We start from the raw sequence: 12,297 nt of genomic DNA, 5'->3' as shown, positions 1-12,297 counted from the left end.
TGGCTGTCTTCTACTGAGCATTTACTAGTGCTAAGTGCTGTAGGGTCTGTCCTATTACCTCATTTGATGGATGAAAAAAACAATGAGCTACAGACAGGTTGAGAGACTTACTCAGAGTCAGCCAGCAACTGAGCAGCAGAGCTGGGGTTTAAGCAATTTGACATTGCCTTTTCTTACCTTGTCTAAGTCCTCTCCATCATGCATCTGTTGTTAGCATCTGTTTCAAGAATAAAACTCAGTGATTCATCACTTACATACAACACCCAGTGCTCATCCCAACAAGCGCCCTCCTTAATGCCCATCACCCATTTAGCCTATCCCCCACCCACCTCCCTCCAGCAGCCCTCAGTTTGTTCTCTGTATTTAAGAGTCTCTGGAGGTGCCTGGGTGGCTCAGTCGGTTAAGCGGCTGACTTCAGCTCAGGTCGTGATCTCACAGTCCGTGAGTTCAAGCCCCATGTGAGGCTCTGTGCTGATAGCTCAGAACCTGGAGCCTGCTTCAGATTCTGTCTCCCTCTCTCTCTGCCCCTCCCCTGCTCATGCTCTGTCTTTCTGTGTCTCAAAAATAAATAAAAACATTTTTTTAAAAAGTCTCTTATGGTTTGCCTCCCTCCCTGTTTTTATCTTATTTTTGCTCTCTTTCCCCTATGTTCATCTGTTTTGTTACTTAACTTCCACATATGAGTGAAATCATATGATATTTGTTTTTCTCTGACTGACTTGTTTCACTTAGAATAATATACTCTAGCTCCGTTTTAAAGCTCAGCACAAGGCATCAGTATTTGGAGATGCTGCATATCCTCTGTGCTCAAGGACCTTGGTTGTCCTAATCATTTCCAACCCTCCCCCAGCACCAAGGCTGTTCCAGGTTGTCCACCAGCCCTTCTGCTTTCTCTGTCCCCTCCTTCAGTAGGGCTTTCCCGGGCTCCTACCTGGAGTCCCCACCTCCCCTTTCCTGTGTCTTTCCCTGCCCAGGCCTGAGAAAAAGGGAACAGCCACTGGAGTTGATGCTGTCTGTACTCACCATCCTGACCCCATGGGCCCTAAGCTAGACAGAGAGAAGCTGTACTGGGAGCTGAGCCATCAGACCCATGGTGTCACCCAGCTGGGCTCCTTCACCCTGGACAAGAACAGCCTCTATGTCAATGGTGAGCAACCTTTTTTGTAACCACAAGTTGAAGCTAAGAATCTGCCCCCCACCGCCCGCCTGCAAGGGATGTGAACTCTCCAGTTCATCATAGAACCCACCCTATGTGTTATTCTCCACCTGCGTGATATCCCTTAATGAGTCGAGGACCCCCATAGGCCCTCCAGTTTGCAAATCCTTTTTTTCTCTTTGCAGCCCTGCATTTCAGGGCTGTGATTTATATACTTGTCTGGGCCACAAAGTCTTTATCCAGACTGATAAAAGAGGATATCTCTCTGGCTGAAGTCAATGGCTATTCAAAGATCTGGCCATCTCTGTCCCTGTCAATGTCTATCTCAAAATCCCCTCTGGAGCCTGAAAAGCACAGTTGACAACCCCATTTCTAGAAATGTTGGTGTATTTGTCTTCCCAAATAAATTGCAAGTTCATGAAGACAGGGGACTGGGTCTCTGATTTCTCAGCCTTTTAGAAACAAGGTAAAGTTACCCCTGAATCACAATTGTTGAACTGCATAGACTTGAAGTCTTAGTTGGGGGTAGGGACTGGTGGGCTTTGGGCTATACCATGGACCTCTCTTTCCTGCTTGCATCCCAGTTCTGTCTCCTTTCTCATTTCAGGTTACACCCACTGGACCTCAGCCCCCACACCCAGTGGTGAGTACCCACAGCCCTGATGACTACATGCTGTGGACCCCTGGTGGACAGCCACTGATCCCCTGCCCCAGGGCCTGGAGAAGAGAAGTGGCTAGGAGACCTGACGGTCTTACCCAGTTCCTCCTACATTCAGTGGCTCTAGCTGGACAGGAAAGACGCCCTACTCTGAGTCCCCTTCTTACTCCAGACTATTCATCCTTAGCTCCTGTGACCCCTGTGCACTTCCCAGGGACCTCGATGGTGCCAGCCCACTTCTCCAGCTCCACAGGTAGGTCACTTCTCTCTCCAGCTCCTTGTGAGGAGTCTCAAATCTATATCTGGAAGTTATCAAGAAAAAACCCTGGAGCTACCATGGGCTCCCCTGCTCTGCTCTGACCTCCTCAAGAGCAGAGAACGTGTCCTCATCTGTCCAGCTGCATTGGCCTTAGACAATTGACCAGCCCTCTCAGTGCCTCAGCGCCCTCATCAGCCAAGTAAGAATAATCATGCCTCATAAGGTCGTTGTGAAGGTTGAATGAAAATGTATGGAAGCACACAGCACAGGGACTACCAGGGAATTTAATACAATGGACATCACTGGGCACGTGACCTGTGCCAGGCAGAGGGGAGAAGATGCTGAGTCAGGTGTGGTCCCTCCCCTCACCAAGTTGACAGTGTACTAAGACTGGAATTGAATGTGCAGTTACAATTGATAATAATTGTGAAAGATAACCATGGGGCCCCTGGGTGACTGTCAGTGAAGCATCCAACTCTTTTTTTTTTTTTAAGTTTATTTATTTTGAGAGAGAGAGAGAGTGTGTGAATAAGCATGAGCCAGGGAGGGGCAGAGAGAGAGAATCCCAAGCAGTCTCTACGCGTCAGCACAGAGCTCTTGGGCCACCTGGGTGGCTTAGTCAGTTGAATGTACAACTCTTGGTTTCAGCTCAGGTCATGATTTCACAATTCATGAGTTCAAGCCCCACGTTGGGCTCTGTGCCGACAGTGCAGAGCCTGCTTGGGATACTCTCTCTCCCTCTCTCTCTGCCCCTCCCCTGCTCGTGCTCACTCTTCCTCTGTCTCAAAATAAATAAATAAATAAACATGAAAAAAAATTAAGATAACCATGTTATTCAGCACGTAAACATGCCACACTCTGTACTTCTGCTTTTTAGTTTTATTTTTCATTTTTTTATAGGAAAAATATTTTAATTTATTTATTTTTAATTATTTATTTATTTTAATATAATTTATCGACAAATTAGCTTCCATACGACACCCAGTACTCATCCCAACAGGTGCCCTCCTCAATGCCCATCACCCACTTTCCCCCCTCCCCCACCCCCCGTCAACCCTCAGTTTGTTCTCAGTATCCAAGTGTCTCTTACAGTTTGCCTCCCTCCCTCTCTGTAACTATGTTTTTTTCCCCCTTCCCCTCCCCCATAGTCTTCTGTTAAGTTTCTCAAGATCCACATATGAGTGAAAACATATGGTATCTGTCTTTCTCTGACTGACTTATTTCACTTAGCATAATACCTTCCAGTTCCATATTCACGGAAAATTGCAAAATATACTACAGAGTTCCCTGTATGCTTCAGTCAATTTCTCCTCAGTGGTTACACCTTCTGTAACTACAGTATAATATCAAAACCAAGAAATTAATTATGAAAATCCATAGACCTCAGATTTTACTAGTTTTACATGGATCTCTCTCTCTCTCTCTCTCTCTGTGTGTGTGTGTGTGTGTGTGTGTGTGTGTGTGTGTGTGGTTTTATGCCATTCTATTACATAGGCAGATTTTCATAAGCACTGCTACAATCAAGGCTCAGAACAGTTCTATCACTGCAAAGGTGTTTTACAGGCACACCCACCCAGCGTCACTCTGGCAACCACTAATCTGTTTCTCATCGCTTTAATGTTATTATTTTGGGAATGTATTAATAGCATCATACAGCATGCAATCATTGGGGATTGGCTTTTTTTTAATCTTTTAAAATTTTGTTTATTTTTGAGAGACAAAGAGACAGAGCATGAGCGGGGAAGGGGCAGAGAGAGAGAGGGAGACACAGAATCCAAAGCAGGCTCCAGGCTTTCAGCCGTCACCACAGAGCCCAACACAGGGCTCGAACCCACAAACTATGAGATCATGACCTGAGCTGAATGAGGCACCCAGGTGCCCCTCAATGACATTGAGTTTTAATGACAACAGAACAGGGGTGCCTGGGTGCCTCAGTCAGTTAAGCGCCCAACTTCAGCTCAGGTCATGATCTCACGGTTGGTGGGTTCAAGGCCTGCATCGGGCTCTGTGCTGACAGTTCATAGCCTCGAGCCTGCTTCAGATTCTGTGTCTCCCTCTCTCTCTGCCCCTCCCCTGCTCATTCTGTCTCTCTTTCTCTCTCTCTCTGAAAAATAAATAAACATTAAAAAAATTGTTTTTATTTTTTATTTTTTTTCAATGCAATCAATTTTTTTTATTTTTTTCAATATATGAAATTTATTGTCAAATTGGCTTCCATACAACACCCAGTGCTCATCCCAAAAGGTGCCCTCCTCAATACCCATCACCCACCCTCCCCTCCCTCCCACTCCCCATCAACCCTCAGTTTGTTCTCAGTTTTTAAGAGTCTCTTATGCTTTGGCTCTCTCCCACTCTAACCTCTTTTTGTTTTTTTTCCTTCCCCTCCCCCATGGGTTTCTGTTAAGTTTCTCAGGATCCACATAAGTGTGAAACCATATGGTATCTGTCTTTCTCTGTATGGCTTATTTCACTTAACATCACACTCTCCAGTTCCATCCACATTGCTACAAAGGGCCATATTTCATTCTTTCTCATTGCCCTGTAGTATTCCATTGTGTATATAAACCACAATTTCTTTATCCTTTCATCAGTTGATGGACATTTAGGCTCTTTCCATAATTTGGCTATTGTTAAGAGTGCTGCTATACACATTGGGGTACAAGTGCCCCTATGCATCAGTACTCCTGTATCTCTTGGGTAAATTCCTAGCAGTGCTATTGCTGGGTCATAGGGTAGGTATATTTTTAATTTTCTGAGGAACCTCCACACTGTTTTGCAGAGTGGCTGCACCAATTTGCATTCCCACCAACAGTGCAAGAGGGTTCCCGTTTCTCCACATCCTCTCCAGCATCTATAGTCTCCTGATTTGTTCATTTTGGCCACTCTGACTGGCGTGAGGTGATATCTGAGTGTGGTTTTGATTTGTATTTCCCTGATGAGGAGCGACGTTGAGCATCTTTTCATGTGCCTGTTGGCCATCCGGATGTCTTCTTTAGAGAAGTGTCTATTCATGTTTTCTGCCCATTTCTTCACTGGGTTATTTGTTTTTCGGGTGTGGAGTTTGGTGAGCTCTTTATAGATTTTGGATACTAACCCTTTGTCTGATATGTCATTTGCAAACATCTTTTCCCATTCCATTGGTTGCCTTTTAGTTTTGTTGGTTGTTTCCTTTGCTGTGCAGAAGCTTTTTATCTTCATAAGGTCCCAGTAATTCATTTAAAAAAATTGTTTTTAAAGACAACCGAAAGAAGCTGGTTTTGCCTGCTTGCTTTAAATATACTTTTGAATGAGGATATACTTGAGAGGACTTATTTATAAAATAAGTCTTATTAAATGAGTTAATTGGGGGAAAAATCGTTAGCTGACAAATTGTTCCTCAGGCAAATTTTCAAACGTGGCATTGAAGGCTGAACCTGCCTGAGAGGGTCTTCAAAGGTGCCCTGGTAGGAGAAAGAAGCTGGCTGGAGCCAAGACAGTCTTAGGGTCCTTAGTTCTTGGTTCATCACCTGGTCTCAGGTTCGTTCAACCCAGCCTAGGGGTTTTGAGGGATTTGGGCGTTGAGCAAAGAAAAAGATATGACCAGTAGATGGCAGTAGCGCACACAAACGTGGGTGGGCAGCACGAGTTTGCCTGACGGGGAGGAACCTCGGAGCTGACATCTTTAAGAGGTTAGGGCATGAGGATCCCTCCTCAAAAGGGGAGCAGGGCAAGGGAACTCCCAGGGGAGGAGAGTGGTCAGAGAAGGCGTTCTCAGTCTACCTCACGTCACTCAGGAGCCTGGTGGGGAGTCTCTGGGTTAGATAGCTCTGATGGGCAGCTAGTGGCTAGGCCCTTTGTAGCCACAGGGTTGGTCTTTTTACAGCTCTAAGTTGTTGGGTGCGGTTTCATGGGGGTGCGTGAAGCAGGCAGGCTCAAAGTAGCTGAAATCTGCCTGTTTGGGCTATGTTTAAAACAATTGGATATGAAAAATCTTGAGTTTGGTCCTAGCAGGCTTTTGCGCTCATGGGTTCCCAGCCTGCTATGAAGAAGTAAATACCCGAGGAGCTAATGGGGGAAGGGAAGAGGGAAAAAAAAGTAGTTACAAACAGAGAGGGAGGGAGGCAAACCATAAGAGACTCTTAAATACAGAGAACAAACTGAGGTTTGAGGAGGGGTGGGGGAGAGGGGAAAGTGGGTGATGGGCATCAAGGAGGGCACTTGTTGGGATGAGCACTGGGTGTTGTATGGAGGCCAATTTGACAATAAATTATATTTTTAAAAAAAGGTCTACAGAGCAGCAAATAAGTGACCGTGGTCAATAAAAGGGGAAAGAACAAATACCCTAGTTGCTGACAGGCAGGCACCAGCTCTGGCTCATTAGGAAACGCCCAGACACCACCATCTTCAGTTTCCGTAGGTGGCCAAAGCCGGGACCACATGAAATAGAACATACCACTGCCTCAGCTCCCTACCCCCACCCCATCCCCAGCCTCAGATGAACAGAGAACAATACCCAAAAACATCCCAGGTGAGGGTAGTCTCTCCCTGGCATCTCCAAGATGATAGAGTCCTCTGAGCAGGCTAGGGTTGTGTGTCCCAGTGGCCCATTGCCTTACAGCTGGTCCAGACCCGACTCAGTGCATAGCCTCTTCTCCTCCTTCCCCACTGCAGCTGCTGGTCCTGCCCCAGTGCCCTTCACCCTGAACTTTACCATCATCAACCTGCACTACACGAAGGACATGCAGCCGAGCTCGGCAAAGTTTAACTACACAGAGTCAGCTCTACAATGCCTGGTGAGAACCCCCTGAAACCCATCCCTCTCTTCCAATGTCCTCCCCACCCTCTTTTAGTCTCCTTCCTATACTTCTGGAGGATACGGACGGCTGGAGGGGAAGACAGTTTCTAGGTTCAAAACTTGGATCTGCCATGGAGAAGTGATGTGCCTTCGGAGTAGTGATCTTGCCTTCTGGTACCATTTCCTCCTCTGTAAAACTAAGATCATAAAAGCATTGATCCCAAAGGGTTCTTCTGAGAATTAAGTGTTGTATCGAGATGACTGGGGAGCTGCTGTTTTATTTTTGAATATGGTGTTTTAAAATGACGGTTGCTTTTATGTCTATTTTTCATTCACCCTCTTCCTCCTTCCCAGCTCAAGCCCTTGTTTGCCAACAGCAGCATTGGTCCACTCTACATTGGCTGCAGAGTGACCACACTAAGGTGAGACCTCTTCTTTTTTTTTTAATTTTTAAAAACATTGTTTTAATGTTTATTTATATTTGAGAGGGACAGGGACAGAATGCGAGTGGGTTAGGGGCAGAGAGAGGGAGACACAGTATCCGAAGCAGGCTCCAGGCTCCGATCTGTCAGCACAGAGCCCCATATGGGGCTCAAACCCACGAACTGTGAGATCATGACCTGAACCCAAGTCGGACTGAGCCACCCAGGCGCCCCTGAGACCACTTCTTTGTCTTGCCTTAGGAGGCATAGTAAGGGATGGGCTGGTTGGGCTGGCCAGGGCCTTGCCTGGGGAGGGAAGTAGGTGCCGAGGGCACAAAATTTAAGGAGGTGCTCCCCCTCAGGTGCTCACCCTGTGTCTGCACAGCCCCTGAGAGCAAGCACTCCCTTAAATGTTGCATCCAGGCACCTTGCGTGTCTCACACAGTTCCCAGCTCTGGTGCCAGCTCTCTCTAGGTCATCTTAAATCCAATCCAATCATCAAACTTGCAAGATCCGAACAGGTCACACTCAGACAAGAAATGGCATGCCAGCACGGCAAGCATCGGACCTTTCTTTTTTGTAAGAACCTTCTTGGAAGTCCAAGGACTATTCTTTTGGAATCCAGATGACGGTTAATGTGCAAAGAAACGTAACTTCAGTGGATAGGAGATGGGGCCACTCAGGCTTACATGTTCCATGTCCCAAAAGGTAACCAGTGTCTCTCATAACAGTCCTGACACGTTAAGAGGTTTACCACGCCTAAGGAAGCCCAAAGCGATAGCTTCCCGTCAGGTATTGTTGTCCATTTTCAGCCCTCCCAGAAAAGATGCAGGTCATCAACAAGGGGTCATTTTCACCATAAGCAGCATCACCGGGAAACACGAGTGACATTGCACCTTTATCAAGTTTCTAGGAGACCAGAGCTAGAAGCAGCTTGGCTCCAGGTCACTTCCATCCTGTTGAGGTGCAAGGGACACTCTGTCCCTCCCCAGTAATCTGGCAGTGCTACCTGCCCTTCAGGGTTAATTTTTCCTGCTTCCTTTGCCGGGGAGCTGGGAATACAAGAGGCAGGTGGACGGTGGGTAGGGGGTCTTTGCTAGGCAGCATCTCATGCTCAGATGCTCAGGTCCAAAAGTTGGGTTGGATCAACTGCTCAGAGCTGCTATCCAGTGCTAGGGACTGTAAATGCTTGGTTCTGTGAATATTTGTTGAACAATTAAACAATTAATTAAAGAGTATCTGGCACCAAAACTAGATATTAGTATCATTTCCAAACCCCATGACATTCTGAAATGATATTTTTAAATGTTTTTATTTTTGAGAGAGAGAGAGAGCCCAAGTCAGGGAGGGGCAGAGAGAGAGGGAGACCCAGAATTTGAAGCAGGCTCCAGGCTCCAAGCTGTGAGCACAGAGCCCGATGTGGGACTTGAACTCATGAACCATGAGATCATGATCTGAGCAGAAGTTGAGTGCTTAACCAACTGAGCCTCCCAGGTACCCGCCAAACACCATGACATTCTAACAAAAGGGTTAGAGCGTTATCCACACTGCAAAGATGGGAGAACCGAGTTAGACCCACTTATGTGGATTATTCAGCAAGTGACGGAGCCAAGGTTTGAACCAATGGTCATCTGACTCTAAAACACCCACTCTGGTCCTTTGTTGTGTAAAGATGCCCCTCCTCTTATGAGCAGCTCCTGTCTGGACAACAAAAAACAGGGAAGCAGGCATTCAAATACAGGCGGGCTGATAGAATGATGTCCTGCCCGGGATGCCGCTCTGTCCCATACCCATGCCCAGGTCCTTCTCTCCCCAGGCCTGAAAGGGGTGGAACAGCCACTGGAGTTGACGCTGTCTGCACCTACCGACCTGGCCCGTCGGGTCTCCAGCTGGACAGGGAGCGCCTCTACTGGGAACTGAGCCGCCAGACCCATGGTGTCACCCAGCTCGGTTCCTACATCCTGGACAGGGACCGTCTCTATGTCAACGGTGAGCATCTGGTGGTGACAGGGGTCTCCTCCTGTACCCCAGATGGATTATTCTGTTGGTGCCCTGAGCTCTGGACAGAGGATACATCCCTGTCTGCCTCTAGACGCTTTTGTCCTCATTCTTCTTTTCCTTGTGAGATCCTCCTTCCCCCACCAAGGGCTACATCACACACAGGGAGGTGGAGAGTCAGAGAAAGGTTATAGGAGGCACTACCCACTGTCTGGAAGGGACAAGACCTCCTGATGGAATCTGTCTTTCCAGCAGTGGCCCAGCCCCTTCATCCTTTGCTTAAACTTTTCAAACATCCCACCTCTCTCTTATCTACTCTCTGCAGGTTACACCAGATCACCACTGACCCCCATCCCCAGTGGTAAGTGCTCAAACCCTACATGGCTCTATGCCCCCACACCTTGTGGGAACAGCTGCTCCCTCTACTCTAGCCCAGGGCCTCATGGAGGAAGGAAGCCTTGAGGGGCCTGGTCACCCCCATACCCCTACCTCTACCTTCTGTGACTCGGACTGGGCATCAAGGGCCCCTGTCTTTGGCATCTCCAAGGTTATAAGGTGGCATCTTTCTTATTTCTGCTGTTTGCTTCTCAGTTCCTGTGATTTCCACACCCTCAGGAACCTCAGTAGCTCCAATCTCCTTCTCCAGCTCTACAGGTAAGAGCCTTCTCTCCATGTCTCCTTCCTTCCCACCCACGTGCCTCTGTGCTTAGCAATGAGAAGGGCAAAAGGTATGTGCAGGCAGGTCACAACAAGGGGACAGTGTAGGGAGGATGATTTTTGGGGACCATGCCTTTGTAACAGACCAATCCAACTCCATCCCTAGGTTTGGAGAGCTCTGTAACTCTGGGTTTTCAATCCCAGGCTAAAGCAGTGATGCCTTTTAATCCACTCTGCTTTCTGTGAAGGTGTTGTATCAGCTAGGTTTTACTGCATAACAAATGACCCTCAAATTTACTGGATTAAAACAATCACATACTGCTCTGCTCTCTAGTATATAGGTCAGCTGGACAGTTCCTTGGGTCTGAACCAGGCTCCCTTATGTGTCTGTAGTCACCTGCCCGTAAGCTAGGTGACTCTGCTTTTGGAAGATAACTGACGGATGGCTGGGGTGCCTCAGTTCCCTTCATGTGGCCTCTCATCATCCCATAGACTATCTGCGGCTTCCTCATATGGTGATCACAGACTTCCTAGAAGCAAGAGAGGCCATCCCATTGGCCAAAGCAAGTCACGGCCAAAAGTCAAGAAATAGGCTCTTGGCAGAAGGGACTGCCACACCACACTGCAAGGGTGTAGAATCTGTGGTCACTTTTACAGTCTACCTCAGGTGACCTGGCAGGGACCAACCTGTGACCGTGTTGGCCTTAGGGGACCCATGGAGGGTCGGTTAGTGAGATTAGATGCAGTGGTACATTCTGGAACAACTCTCAAAGCTTTACCTCCTGCTAGAGTAGAATGGAAATAGTCATGGGCAAATCCAGGACTAATTCCCAAAGGGCAGAGACGAAAGCAGAGAAAGCAGATGTAAGTAGCAACAGCAACAATGTCTACAAAGCAGTGACAGCACCATTCACAGTTCGTTTGTCACATCATGCAGACTCTGCTTTACGTGTGTGATCTTTGACCCCAGTGGATGGACACTGCTCTTTCTCTGTTTGAGAGAGGCACAGACTGGTTCTTGCGGGGCTGAGTGTTTTTCTGAGGTCACACAGCCAGCAGATGGGCAGGACTCATGTTTAAGTCATTCAAGCTCTAGAATTTGGGCTTCTGTCCTAAAATAGCTGTGTGGCTTTGGGGAAGTGACTTAACTTCTCTGAAACTTGTTTTCATCCTCTGTCAACTGGGACGAAGTAAAAGGATTCACTTCCAGGGTTTGTTTGAGGACTACACGAGATACTGGATGGAAAGTTCTGAGCATAGAGGAAGCTCTTACCAAACATCAGCTTTCATGATTGCGGTTATTTTTGTTGTGATTATTAACATCATTACTATTAGTAGAATAACAAAATAAAGTCTCCCATTTGGGGAGGAGATATTCTGAGCTCTTGAACTAGATGTGAATATACTGGGCACCAGGGATGTGGATCCAGACTCTACCCCACCATCCCTAAACCCAGCTTCGACAGTGGCTCAGGGCATGACTTTTCTCCCAACCTCACTGCAGTCTCCGGCCCTGGCCTGGTTCCATTCACCCTCAACTTCACCATCACCAACCTGCACTACACAGAGAGCATGCAGTTTATGGGTTCAGCCAAGTTCAACGAAATAGAGAAGGTCTTGCAGAGCCTGGTGAGAGCCCCGCCCACCTCATTCCTGTACCACTTGCTGATGCCCGCCTACCCACTGACCCCAGCCCCACCTACCTCTCCCATGTCCCGCCTACCTCCCCCGTGCCCCACCCACCTCTCCCTGTCCCCCAACGGCTGCGTCCCCACCCAGCTTGCCCCAACCCTGCCCTCGTCAAGCTCAGACCTTCCGCTCACCTCCCTCTCCTTCAACAGCTCAGACCCTTATTCAAGAACACCAGTGTCGGCCCCCTCTACTCTGGCTGCAGACTGACCTCGCTCAGGTGGGACCCCCAGAGAAGATGGCCCAGTGAGGCCCAGTGGAGATTCTTACCACGGTCCTCCAGGGCTCACTCCTCACTTTGGCCTCAGCCCTTTCCAGCTCCCAGCCTGGGGTAACCGCTGTCCCTTGGGCTGCTGGCCCCCAGGCCCTGCTCCAGACCTTTCCATCCTCCTGAGTCTCAAATCTCCCGTGCGATATTTAATGGGAACAAAATGACAAATCATAGCAGCTGGAAAGTATGCACCGAATTCCTTCATAAAGGACCCATCCCTGATCCTTCACAAAGGCTATGATCCCCAGTCTACCATGTCCACCCTACATGCAAATATTTCTGAAGGCTGACACACAGCAAATACTTAGTCAGACATTGGAGTTCTTGGTGTATGGTCACTACTGACATTCTGGGCCAGAGAGTCCTTGTCATGGCTGGCTGTCCTCTGCACTGTAGGCTAGTTAGCAGCATCT

At 47.9% G+C, this 12,297-nt stretch overlaps 1 protein-coding gene across 3 annotated transcripts in view; it reads left to right on the top strand.

The window, feature by feature from the left end:
• The window catches only part of MUC16 (mucin 16, cell surface associated), a 102,916-nt gene that overhangs the window by 58,421 nt on the left and 32,198 nt on the right, over nucleotides 1–12,297 (top strand). For all 3 annotated transcript variants that reach the window (XM_045053094.1, XM_045053095.1, XR_006594730.1), the window contains exons 20-29: nucleotides 975–1,147; nucleotides 1,764–1,799; nucleotides 2,002–2,067; nucleotides 6,724–6,845; nucleotides 7,202–7,269; nucleotides 9,086–9,258; nucleotides 9,593–9,628; nucleotides 9,859–9,921; nucleotides 11,429–11,553; nucleotides 11,766–11,833. In XM_045053094.1, the coding sequence (XP_044909029.1) occupies nucleotides 975–1,147; nucleotides 1,764–1,799; nucleotides 2,002–2,067; nucleotides 6,724–6,845; nucleotides 7,202–7,269; nucleotides 9,086–9,258; nucleotides 9,593–9,628; nucleotides 9,859–9,921; nucleotides 11,429–11,553; nucleotides 11,766–11,833 (930 nt within the window). The remainder of the gene's footprint in view (nucleotides 1–974; nucleotides 1,148–1,763; nucleotides 1,800–2,001; nucleotides 2,068–6,723; nucleotides 6,846–7,201; nucleotides 7,270–9,085; nucleotides 9,259–9,592; nucleotides 9,629–9,858; nucleotides 9,922–11,428; nucleotides 11,554–11,765; nucleotides 11,834–12,297) is intronic.

Source organism: Felis catus, chromosome A2 (assembly GCF_018350175.1).
Source record: "Felis catus isolate Fca126 chromosome A2, F.catus_Fca126_mat1.0, whole genome shotgun sequence".
NCBI classification, from domain to species: domain Eukaryota; kingdom Metazoa; phylum Chordata; class Mammalia; order Carnivora; family Felidae; genus Felis; species Felis catus.
The sequence above is the reverse complement of the archived record's forward strand: the minus strand, read 5'-3'. Positions and strand labels throughout refer to the sequence as shown.